An 11,942-nucleotide genomic window follows, 5' to 3' on the forward strand; every position below is an offset into this window, starting at 1 on the left:
AAGCATAACTACATGCAACTAACCCTAAAACAAACCTAATCCTAACCCTATAAGAGCACGTAGTTATTACTCAGTGCTTAAATAATGTACAATTACACTGTAACAAAGACACCTTAAAATAATAAGTAACCGAAAATCATTTTAGATTATTTTAGAGTCTCACGAATCCTGGTCATTTTGCGTCCCACTGCATTTGGTTATTTATTAAAGGGATAGTTCACTTTGAAATTAATTTTTGATATGTTTTAGCTTACCTCAAGGGCATCCAAGATGTAGGTGTCTTTGTTTCCGCAGTAGTTTCAATTTTGATATTTTTAGGTCAAACCGTTCTTGTCTGTCAGTCATATAATGCAGGTCTATGGTCACCACCTCAAAGAGCATGCACAGAGAAGTCCAAATTAAACATGATTTAATGACTCGTAAATGTAAGTACACATTGATGGCCTAAGACACGAAACGAGCGGTTTGTGTGAGAAAACGAACAGTATTTATATCGTTTTTACCTCTTGTAACGCATAGACCGAAGCGCCCGCGCCCTCAGATCACTTGGACGTGGCTGTGGTTACAAGAGGTAAAAACGATATAAATACTGTTCGTTTTCTCACACAAACTGCTTGTTTCGTGTCTTAGGCCATCAATATGTACTTACATTTACAAGTCATTAAATCATGTTTAATTTGGACTTCTCTGTGCATGCTCTTTGAGGTGGTGACCATAGACCTGCATTATATGACTGACAGACAAGAACGGTTTGACCTAAAAATATCAAAATTGAAACTACTGCGGAAACAAAGACGCCTACATCTTGGATGCCCTTGAGGTAAGCTAAAACATACCAGAAATTAATTTCAAAGTGAACTATCCCTTTAACATCAAGAAGATACAGCCAGACTAATATAGTAGAACAATGTCCAAATGACATTGTCACACAGTAATGGTGGCAGTGTCTTCTGCACTGTGACCATTGACCTTGCAAGCCCTGTTAATCTCTCATCTAAGTGAATTCTCATGGATCTTTTACTAAAACATTCTTTCTCTGTGTTCACAATAGCTTGCAGTTACTGTAGCTCTGAATAGCATAATAGCTCTGAAGACTAAATAGACAGAACAGCAGTAAGTTGTTTAACCGGGCCTCCTCAGACTTCACATGTACGATTATCTACACTTTTCTCTTCCTGAGGTGTTTGAAATTGTTTCAAGAAGTAAGTGAGTCCAGGTCCCCTTATACTGATGATAAGTAGACGACTATCTGCTTTCAGTTGTATAACACTCACTTTGTGTTAAACTACATCAATTACATCTGGATGTTAGCAACTTAAGTCTATGAGGAGGATTATGGAGTCAAAGGGTTCGAAAGAAATGTAATCATTTTAAAATAATACTCAAGTTTTCAAATTTTCCCAACGCAATTATTCTGTGGTTATTGCCTAAGTGAGTCAGGAAAGAGTCAACAAACACTTTTTTCTGCTCTTTCTCAGTTTCCTTTCGGTCAAGTTACCATGACTGCACGGTTCTGAATACATAAGAACTAAACTAATCTCCTAAATCTCTCCTCATAAAACAGATTAATTGAAGTTTGTGGGAAAAGTCAACCATTTCATGTGGAGAACCTCAATACAAAGTCAAGAAACGTGAATCTTTTTTTAAATAAACAGTGTATAAATAAGCAAATTCAAACAGCAGGATATAATTGAAGTCAGTATACAGTATTTTCACTTCCGATCTGTTATGGAGCCTATCAGAGTCTAGATTTGATCTTGCAATGCAAAAAAAAAAGGATTTTTTTCTACAAATGTCTAAAAAAATATTTTAGTAAGGTAAAATTACTTCAGATAAAATCCGGCAGATATTTGTTCTAGTTTTAAGCATCAATAGCATCAATATTTCAGCAAACAAGAAAAGTCATTTTACTTCTCAAGTAAATGTATCTTGATTTAAGAATCTTTAGATATTTGTAAGACAAAAATACTGAGTAAGATTTGTAAACTTTTTAAGTATCAACAACTAACTGTAAAAATACAGTCAATGTACCATGTTAATATGACAGAATTTTCTATATTGATTCTTCACATGTGATTAATTGTTGAATACATTTTTTGAAATGTACGTAAAGGGTACTGGTAATTTGCAGCCAGGATATTAGGCTATTTTTCTACAGTTTTTTAAGGTAACTCTCAGGAATCTCAGAAAATGGTGCCATTGTACCAGAAACTTGCTGTCAAAAAGAATTTTGAGGTCAATCAAAGTTATCAGTCAGTCTAAATGTATATTCTTTTTTCTGCTAAAAATTAAATAGTAATCCATCCATGAGTTTTTAAAAATACCAGCCGTGAAAATAAGCAATAATGACGTCTATTGCTAAATTATTACCCACAACTTTCAAAATGAATCTCAAGGTTATAATGAAGAGCTTGCACTTGATACTTTGTTTGTGCCAAGAATGCAAAGGTTAATGAACATACTAGCACTATCCGCTTACACTGAGAAAAAGCAACTAGTTGAAAAGAGCCCTTGATTCGATTGAAAGGAACTGAAGCCTCAAAACCAAAACAAGCCTGTTCACTTTGCGGCACTTCCACGAAAACTGAGAGCACAATGCCTGTCAAATGGAGTGTGACATTCCTGGGTTTTCTGTGGGAAAGCGGTAACTGCTTTTTTCAGTGTTTGGCTGTTGGTTTCATGAGATTTGAATCCCACCCTCTAATGAGTGAGCGAGTTTCTGCTGTCCACACTGTTCCCTGACCGAGCTGTGTCGGAGAACCAGGCTTCGGCTTTCTTCTGTGAATCTCTCAGCTCTTTTTTTTTTTTTGCAGAATGAGGTTTTCCGCATCGTTTTTATGCTTCCTAATTGGTCTTTTAGGACTAGGAGGGATTCGCAGTTTGGTGTTCATGGAAGATGAGGGGGAGGAACCGGAGGATAGAGACCTGAGCAAAGCTATTTTGGAGATGCTGCACATAAATAAACTGTCGGCACCTCAGCAAGCAAAGCCACACCCCTACATGAAGCACGTTTACCAGTCCTTGGACACACAGGAGAGAGACCCGAGTGGGGCAGATGGAACTCTTGTACAGAGTTTCCGGAGCATTGAAGGTAAGTATGAATTTTTATTCAAAGTAAACAACTAAAATATTAAATTAAATATTAAAATAAAAACCATGTAGGAAGACACATCATGGCCACATTCCAGGATGACAATGTTAAGATTCATCAGGCTCAAATTGTCAAAGAATGGTTGGGAGGAGCATGAAGAATCATATTTACACATGAATTGGCACCTCTGAGTCCAGACCTTAAATTCATTGGAAGTCTTTGGGATGTGCTGGAGGAGACTTCACAGAGTGCTGGACTCTTGCATTGTCAATACAAGATCTTGACCAAAACTTAATGCATCTCTTGATTGAAATAAATGTTGTGATGTTATTTCCGAGGTGAATACATTTTTGGTCAAGATCCAAAAAATAATAATAAAAAAAAAAAAAAACTTTTCCCTTAAAGGTGCTCTATGTAGCTTTTCTTCTAAAATGAATCCTTTTTTTTATTGCCTGTGTGTGAAGGGGTTGTAATCACACATTACAATGATCCACTTGTCGGGTTTTGCTATTACCTCTGAAGGCCAATATTCATATTTATATGTGAAGTCTCCAGGTCGGATTTACCGCGAAATCCATCGGATGTGACGTGCATGCGCGCTCCCGAGTCTCTCTCCTTATATACAGTCTATGCGACGGCACTGCAGCTGACGACATGGAGTCTGATAACACCCCAAAACGACCTGCCTCCAGCACAACACAAACTCCAACACAAACACCACATAAATATAAAAAACAAAACAAAAGTTGTATCTGCTGAAGCTCGTCAGGCCAAACGTGATTCTGATCGACTCAGGACGAAAACACGGATCAACATCGGCAGAGCTTTTGAATTATAAGTAAACTCTAATGAAATAGCAAGGTAAACTACATGAGACATGAAATGAATACAAAAAGACTGTTCCAGGATAACAAAAAGTAGGTGTTTTAGGATGTAACTTATTTTATGTACTAGATCTACTGTCTAACTCATCCCACTACTATCATATTGTTTATAATAAACATTTCCAGACACGTTCAGTAGCTAATGTTAGTTCCTACGATCTTACTGTTACACTGACATTGTTCAGTCTAATTCACCGTTTTCGTTATCATATTATACATTCACCTATGTTGACATTGCTGATTGTGAAAGATACACAAAGTTAGTGAAATGCCTTATGCTAACACCACATGTCGGCTAAATGCAGTCAATGTCACGTTATCATGGTACGAGCATGGAGCATTAGTTCAACGTCAAGCTGATAAAAGTAGCCTATTATTGTAACGTTGCAGTGGGAGTTTACATGAGTTTCCAGCATGTTGTGTGATGCTTTCGCCGTTGCGTTGAAAGTCTCCGTGTGGCCGGTAGTGAATGCTCGCTCTAGAGATCGAGCACGCACACGCACACGAGCACGAGCCCTCTTGTTGCAATCTGAAACATCACTGCTAGAGGCCGCTAAAAAATACATAGAGCACCTTTAACATAATGAGTGCTATTGTTGATTTCATTGAAGTGCCTGTACATATCTGTTAAAACTTTTGTATGTATGTGTAGCGTTTACTACAGTTGACCGATTGGATCAGGTAATCCGAGCTGGTGTGATTGAGTGGAGGCGGGGACTAATTTGCATATTATTGATTCACGTATAAACCTTATCTTATAAGCCAGAGAAACAAGCGCTTAGCCATCGAGATGGTCCTCACTGCAGAACACGAAATCCAGGGGGAGGAGTTGGATCCAGATACAACTCCTCCCACCTAATCCTACCAATCTCTGCCCCCTGATCCCTAACCCCACCCCTAATCCTACCCATCTCTGCCCCCTGATCCCTAACCCCACCCCTAATCCTACCCATCTCCGCCCCCTGATCCCTAACCCCACCCCTAATCCTACCCATCTCTGCCCCGATCCCTAACCCCACCCCTAATCCTACCCATCTCCACCCCCTGATCCCTAACCCCACCCCTAATCCTACCCATCTCCACCCCCTGATCCCTAACCCCACCCCTAATCCAACCCATCTCCACCCCTTAGATCTGGATCCAACTCCGCCCCCTGGATCTCGTGTACTGCAATGAGGTGCTATCTTTAGAATTTTGTCTTTGAAATTCCATTTTTGCGGTAACTCTACATATTTCTATGGCATCGCTGTCGAAGAGTAATTAGCTGGCATAATAATGTTTGAGGCGGATGTCATAACAAATGCCAGTAGACCAGGAAGATTTTATTTATTTTCTTCCATTAAATCTAACCTTCAGGCTGTGGAAATACAAACGAGCGCAGGCCAGAAAAGGGGCGGGGCTACATAAGGTCTTATAGATGCTACTAAATGAAGCATAGAATAACATTGAAGGCATTAATAAATTATTGTCAAAGGAAACAATGTTTGAATATGTAGTGATTATCAAAAATGAGTTTTAAGGGATAAAATGATTGACTGCAAGGGGGATGTTACCTTTTTTTCACTGTAGTTGTATTTTTTACACTTCTCTGAAGAGATGTTGATGCATAAAAAGATTTGATAACCTTTGTAGTTATATAAATACAACTAAATAAATATTATAAAAAGGTATCAAATAAATTCCGTTTAATTTTCACCCCAAAGACCCTTAAAAGATGTTCTTTTTCAAACGAGATTCAAAGTACGGCACTCCAGGATGGATCTGGTTCAACATGTCCCAGCTGAGTCCCTTCATGAGGGTTGCAGAGCTGGTCCTGCTGAGGAAGACTCTTCATCACAAGCCGCTTAGTGTGACGGTCACAGTACATAGTCTTTCACCAGGAAAAGATAACCTGAGCATTAGTGGCCCTCTTGTAGAGCACTTATTGAGTCTGGACCGGGTTCCTCCAACAGGCTATGACGTTTTTGACGTGACAGCTGCAATAACCCAGCCACCGAGCCACTCAGATATCCTGGGCTTCCAGCTTCGCTTTGGGGATGAGAGCGGCAGCCTGGTTCTCCACGAAGCCCTCACACAGAGCCTCTACTGCTTGAATGGCAGCTCTCTTCGCCAGCCGCTTTTAGTGGTCTACAGGAGCAAATCAATGGAGCTAAAGCAGAGGGCTTCAGGAGTGAGTTCAGAACACAGGCAGAGCTGCATGGTCAGCTCAGAATATGAGAGACAGCAAATGCATTTGAGACATGGGAGACATGTAGCTGCATGCAAGCTGTATGTACATCATGTCGACCTTCATACGAGCAAGTTGAGTCAATGGATACTGCAGCCATCCAGTTTCAACATAAGTATTTGTAGGTATGAGCCTGTCTGTGTGTGATATATCACTATATGAATAAGGGGGCTTGACAATATGTAAAAGTTTAAGAATGTACCATTCAAAACACGCATCGATGATTACAGTACTAACTAAATATTGATAGTGTGCGATTTCCCTTGTGAAAAATACACCTAATCGTATTGAATGTGCACTTATAGTGTACTTTAAATATTAAAGGTATATATTTTTTTAAACTATATTTGTAGATAAAATAATACATGAAATAAAAGGCCACTTAAGTGTTAAAGACTTTTAAAAAGTGTACATTGTAATAATGTCAAATTAAATGTTTTTCTTTAAGTACATTTTAAGTCATGATGTTTTAATATTTTAACGTGCTTTAAATATGTACACTTATTTTAATGTGTTGACTAACATACTAAAGCACATGAAAAGTAATTGGTCATAATTTTATCTGTAGTGTGTTATTCGATATTACGTTTAAAGTTGATATATTTTAAATGAAATAGGAACTTCATCAGTACAAATATTTTTAAATATACAAGTTTAAATAGAAATGACATTAAAGTATATTTTAGTTTGCCATAAATGCTTGTCAGTACGTTCAGCAGTGCACATTTAAAAGACAATAGAATTATAGCCTAAAATTTACACATAAACTAAGTACTTAAAGGGTTAGTTCACACAAATATTTTAAAAGAAAAAATGAAATTAACAATTACTCACCCTCATGTCGTTTCAGATCCGTGAAACTTTAGCTCATCTTCGAAACACAAATGAATATTTTAATTAAACCTGAGAGATTTCTGTCCCTCCATTGACAATCCACGCAACTACCACTTTGTAAAAAGTTCATAAAGCGATTGTAAAACTAATCCATACGAATTGAGAAGTTTAATCTAAATTTTCTGACGAGGCTCGATCAAATGATGAACAGATTGAATAGGCTTTTATTAAACATAAACAGAAGCTCAACAAAAACCGAAACTGCTTGCAAAGTGAGAACAAACCTTTGTTGACCAAAATTGTTTTTCCAGAAGATCAAACGTGCTGCTTAACACAAGAATGAACCTCATTGGTTCTCGCACATCAAGCAAACATGTATGAGATTTCATTTACCATATCTGATGTGCGCGTTGATGAAAAAAGCCTAAATTAAAACTGTTCATCATATAAAGTGATCGTGTCTCTTTAGAAAATTTGGACTAAACCGTTTTATGTTCTCTTTATGAACTTTTTTAAGCGTTGAAGTGGTAGTTGCGTACAGTAGCTGTCAATGGAGGGCCACAAATCACTCAGATTTAATAATATCTTCATTTGTGTTTCAAAGATGAACAAAAGTCTTATTATGTGTTTGGAACTACATGAGGGTGAAAAAAATGTTGACAGAATTTTCTTTTTTGGGTGAACTATCCCTTTAAGTCCTGCTTAAGTGGGTCGAAAAAAATGAGTTCAACTAATTGCATTTAGGCCTAATAAGAATGTATACTATAGCCTAATACATTTTCATTCAAATGTAAATAACTATACTTCAGCATGCATGACAGTTCAGCTGTTTTAAAAGTAAAAGCAACTCCTTTGAACGAGTAGCGTAGTTCGGTCAAACGCTAACGTTACCGCTGTTTTAATAGATAAGAAAATATTTAAAAGCTCACCTAAAAGGTCCGTAGGACAGTCCGGTTCTTTCTGGTCAGACAGCTGATTCTAAACAGTACATTATGTTGCCCGGAGAGTCTAATTCTTCCTAGTAAATCGGCTGGTCGTAAATGAAACTCTTGTAGCCTTGAAAAGTCCGATTCGTTGATGAATCAGGTTCTCAGTCTGAATCTCGGTTCATTTAGACCTTATACGATTCACCGAAGCAATTCGCTGTATGTACGCCTATAATCTGTCGACTCAGTTATACTGTATTTCATTGTATTTTGTTCGTGTTGATGTTTAAAAATGCTTGTTAAACTATTTCAGGTTTGTATCAAACACTTTCATAGTAGGCTAGCTTCCCAAGTTCCTCAACACGTTTGGTTACAGCCATAATGTTGTTGAGCATAACATTTATTGCATTATGTATTCATTATATGTGATAGAAAGAACCAAATTATGTCCTTCCGTCTGTTGCCTTTTTAGAGGTATCTGTTTGAAAGAAATGTCTGCGTCACCCATGCCTGTTCAGAGACAAAGAAAACGCCACAGAGAAAATGATTTACTTCAAAGGTGCATTCAGCTTTTTATTATGCATGATTGTGAGTCTCAGTTTTGAAAACACAGGTATGACCTTAACACTGTCTTCATATATTTTATAGATCAAACTGCACTCCACAAGGACTGTCATCTCTCATCGTGATGTACAACAGTGACACTGCGGATATTATTATAAAGGAGCTAAAGGATATCAGAGCAGAGAGATGTGTGTGCCAAACAACTGCTCAATGAAGAGGACTGCAAAAATAATCAAACTTAAGTTTGTGAAGTATTTGAGAACATGACCAGTGTAGGAAGAAGTAGCCTATGTGAACCCTTGGATTATGCATTTCTGCATTGGTCATAATATTTGATTTGAACAGAAAACACGGTCTGCATAAACAGATAGCAGTGGTAAACACTCACAATGCAGCATGCAGCAGTTATCACCACCAAATATTGCCTGTGATCATGGCTTATAAATGCACAATATTTTCTTTTTACAAAACTGTTTCAATTAATCAATATTCTTAGGATGTCTGGTGTGAATCTTGACCTCATGCCAAACTATCTGGGTTCACATACTTGTTTTCTGGAACTGTATTTATGCCTACAAAGTAGCCTATATTTTATTTAGCCTATTTGTTTTTTGAGAACTTACTTGAGAACATTGCAGGTGCACTTTTGGCCACATGATGTCATAATAGAGCAAGAAAACGTTAATTTCAGTGTTCATGGAGCATCAATGTTCACCTATGTTAAATATTGTCATGAGTTTCACAATATCTCTATCAATGAGTAGCTAATTATAAAAAGGAAAAAATAGGAAAGACAAAAAGGTGCACCAGAGGTGTTTCAAGTAAGTTGAATATGTATGTGAGGAACTGTTTAATTCTTTGAGTTTGAGACCATGTTTGCTGTTTGGACAGAATGCCTTTTGAAACCTCCTATACTTATTTAGAATGATATCTTAAAGAAAGGATGTGAAAAATAAACAATCTGTTCTGCAATTTCCTCTCGCATTTTTCTGTTAGCTGTTCGTCCAGTGATTCCGGTGTCATGACATTCCGGGTCCTCCCTCGAAATATCTCCATATCAGAATCAGAATGAGGTTTATTTGCCAAGTATGTTTACATACACAAGGTTTTAGTCTTGGTGACAGGAGCTGCAGTGCAGACATACATGATAGTGCAGACATTGTTTCAATATCATGAAAGAAACAGGCTAGCATGTAATTATGAACTCTCAACTTTACTTCATGATTTTCCCCGCCAACACAGGGAGGTTGTTCCAATTTCATTTCAACTGGCTCTGTATCACAGTCCTTCTCAGACTGTGTCAGTGTTCAGCGGTATATTCGCTTCATCTTTTCCGAGCTCGTCCGCACTTCCGGAAAGTCCTCACCAAGTTCTTTGCTCATTCTCAGATGTTTTCTGTTCCTTCTCAGGATTTGTACACTTCCCATCTTTATTTCATACGATCTTTGTTCCACTGGTTTTATCACCCTTGCCTTTGGCCACCATTGTGTCTGTCCTGTCGGCTGAACTCTCAATTTGTCCTTGCAGTGCAGCTCTTTGAGATCTCTGGCTGCACTGTCATAGTACTGAACCTGTCTCAACTGTCTATTCTTGTCGCCTGATTTGTTGGATATCAGTCCTGGACGAAGTAAACTCTCACAGATGGGAGGTGGCGTTTTAGTTCGTCGACCCATCAGTGCCCTTGATGGGCTGCTATCCTGAGTTGGTGTATTCCGGTGATCCAATATTGCTATAGGCAAGGATCCGCCCCAGCTCTTTTGGCTTTAGACATAGAAGCCTTTTTTCACTTTTTACAGCTGACTCCACTTTTCCATTACTGTGTGGATATCCCAATTAAGAAGTTTTGTGTGTAAAGTTCCAGGCTTTGCTGAATTTCTTGAATTCATCGAATGAATACTGGGGGCCATTGTCCGAAGACACTGTGTCTGGAATTCCATATCTTGCTAAATGTGCTTTTAATTTGCATTTGACTGTTTTTGACTGTGTGTTTTCCAAGTGATCCACCTCCCAAAAGCTGGGCAGATAGTCCACTGTGACCATGTAATCCCGGTCATTGAACTGGAACAAGTCTGTTCCAATTTTTTTTCCCATGGATGAGTTGGTTCTTCATGGGGCCTCAAGGTCTCTTTCTGTTGTTTCACCCCCCACACAGAGCAGGTATACTACATTGTTCCTTAAATGTTTTTAATTGTGCATTCATGCCCGGCCAATATACACACGCCTGTGCTCTTCTTTAACATCCTTCAATTCCAATGTGTGAGGAGTGGATTTTCTGCATTATTTCTAATCTCAATGCTTTTGGTACAATAACTCGCTCTCCTCGAAAGATTATTCCATTTTGCACACAACTCATCTCTAATGTGGAAGTACTTGGCCACATCCATGGACAGTGTTTCTTCCCATCAGGCTTCAAAGACTTCTGAGTTCTGTGTCTAATTCTGTTGATCTTTGTATTAGTCTCTCCTTGGACACAGACAGATAGACTTCTGACTCCTCTAGGCCACTGTCCTGTCCTCTGATATCAGACAGAAGTTTGCCTGGACAGTATTGAAGTCTCACTTGATACTACTGAAGACACATAAGCATGCATTGTAATCTCTTTGGTTCACTCAGGAGTGGTTTCGTCACTATAATAATAATAATAATAATAATAATAATAGGCTCGTATGTAATTCCATGAACTCTCAACTTTACTTCTCGATTATCCCACAATACACACAACACCTCGGGTGCCTCCCATACATACATAATAAAGGTCTCATGCAACAACACAATACACATACTGTTACAGACATGAATTACACAGTAGAAATAAAATATAACAATAATATAAGAAACAAAAAATGTAATAATGTGTTATATACAGTAGTAGAAATATATAGAAAAAAAATATATATAGGCTATATAGTTGTTTGAATGAATGTACAGAGGTTATTTACAAGTGAACAGTTTATGATGTAATTTACAGATGTACAATTTTAGATGTTATGTACAAATGTACAGTTATGGTACATAAACTAGTACAGACATTAATGGTCATTATAACAGTTCAAACTGCCTTTATAATAACATGATTTTGTAAACAGACGCTAAAGAGAGTGCCTATTAAAAATCATTTGAGCCAATGGGATCTTGGGGTCCTAATGACCCGATTTTGAGGAGGACCTGATTCGTCACCACAGCAGATTCACACACAACGTATAGTGTAATTATAATTTAATTGTATATACACTTTAAACTGTATGTATACTGTGAGTAGAAGCCAAGTCTTCTATTTAAATTCCATCAGTTTTTTTATGGTCACATAATATGGGTGAATTGTCCTAAAGTGGGACAGAGCCTTATGTGGGGACACCTAAGGTCTAGTGTTTGTTGGTCCCCCATAAATACATGAATGACAGTGAAATTATGGGTTA

General features: G+C 37.8%; 1 protein-coding gene across 4 annotated transcripts; it reads left to right on the forward strand.

The window, feature by feature from the left end:
• Positions 1–1,021: 1,021 nt before the first annotated feature.
• On the forward strand, positions 1,022–8,873 carry LOC130075628 (bone morphogenetic protein 2). Of its 4 annotated transcripts, XM_056240355.1 has the most exons (5): positions 1,022–1,113; positions 2,861–3,091; positions 5,709–6,327; positions 8,435–8,521; positions 8,611–8,873. In XM_056240355.1, exons 2-5 carry the CDS (start codon positions 2,890–2,892, stop codon positions 8,738–8,740), a joined length of 1,038 nt encoding a protein of 345 aa, XP_056096330.1. In that variant the 5' UTR covers positions 1,022–1,113; positions 2,861–2,889; the 3' UTR covers positions 8,741–8,873. The 4 variants fall into 4 exon arrangements, with proteins under 4 accessions (XP_056096330.1, XP_056096331.1, XP_056096333.1 ...); XM_056240354.1 differs by lacking the exon at positions 1,022–1,113 and having other exon boundaries at positions 2,503–3,091; XM_056240356.1 differs by lacking the exons at positions 1,022–1,113; positions 8,435–8,521 and having other exon boundaries at positions 2,502–3,091.
• The last annotated feature ends 3,069 nt before the right edge of the window (positions 8,874–11,942 follow it).

This window comes from Rhinichthys klamathensis, unplaced genomic scaffold (assembly GCF_029890125.1).
Source record: "Rhinichthys klamathensis goyatoka isolate OS25496 unplaced genomic scaffold, OSU_Roscu_1.1 h1tg000593l_1, whole genome shotgun sequence".
Classification (NCBI taxonomy): domain Eukaryota; kingdom Metazoa; phylum Chordata; class Actinopteri; order Cypriniformes; family Leuciscidae; genus Rhinichthys; species Rhinichthys klamathensis.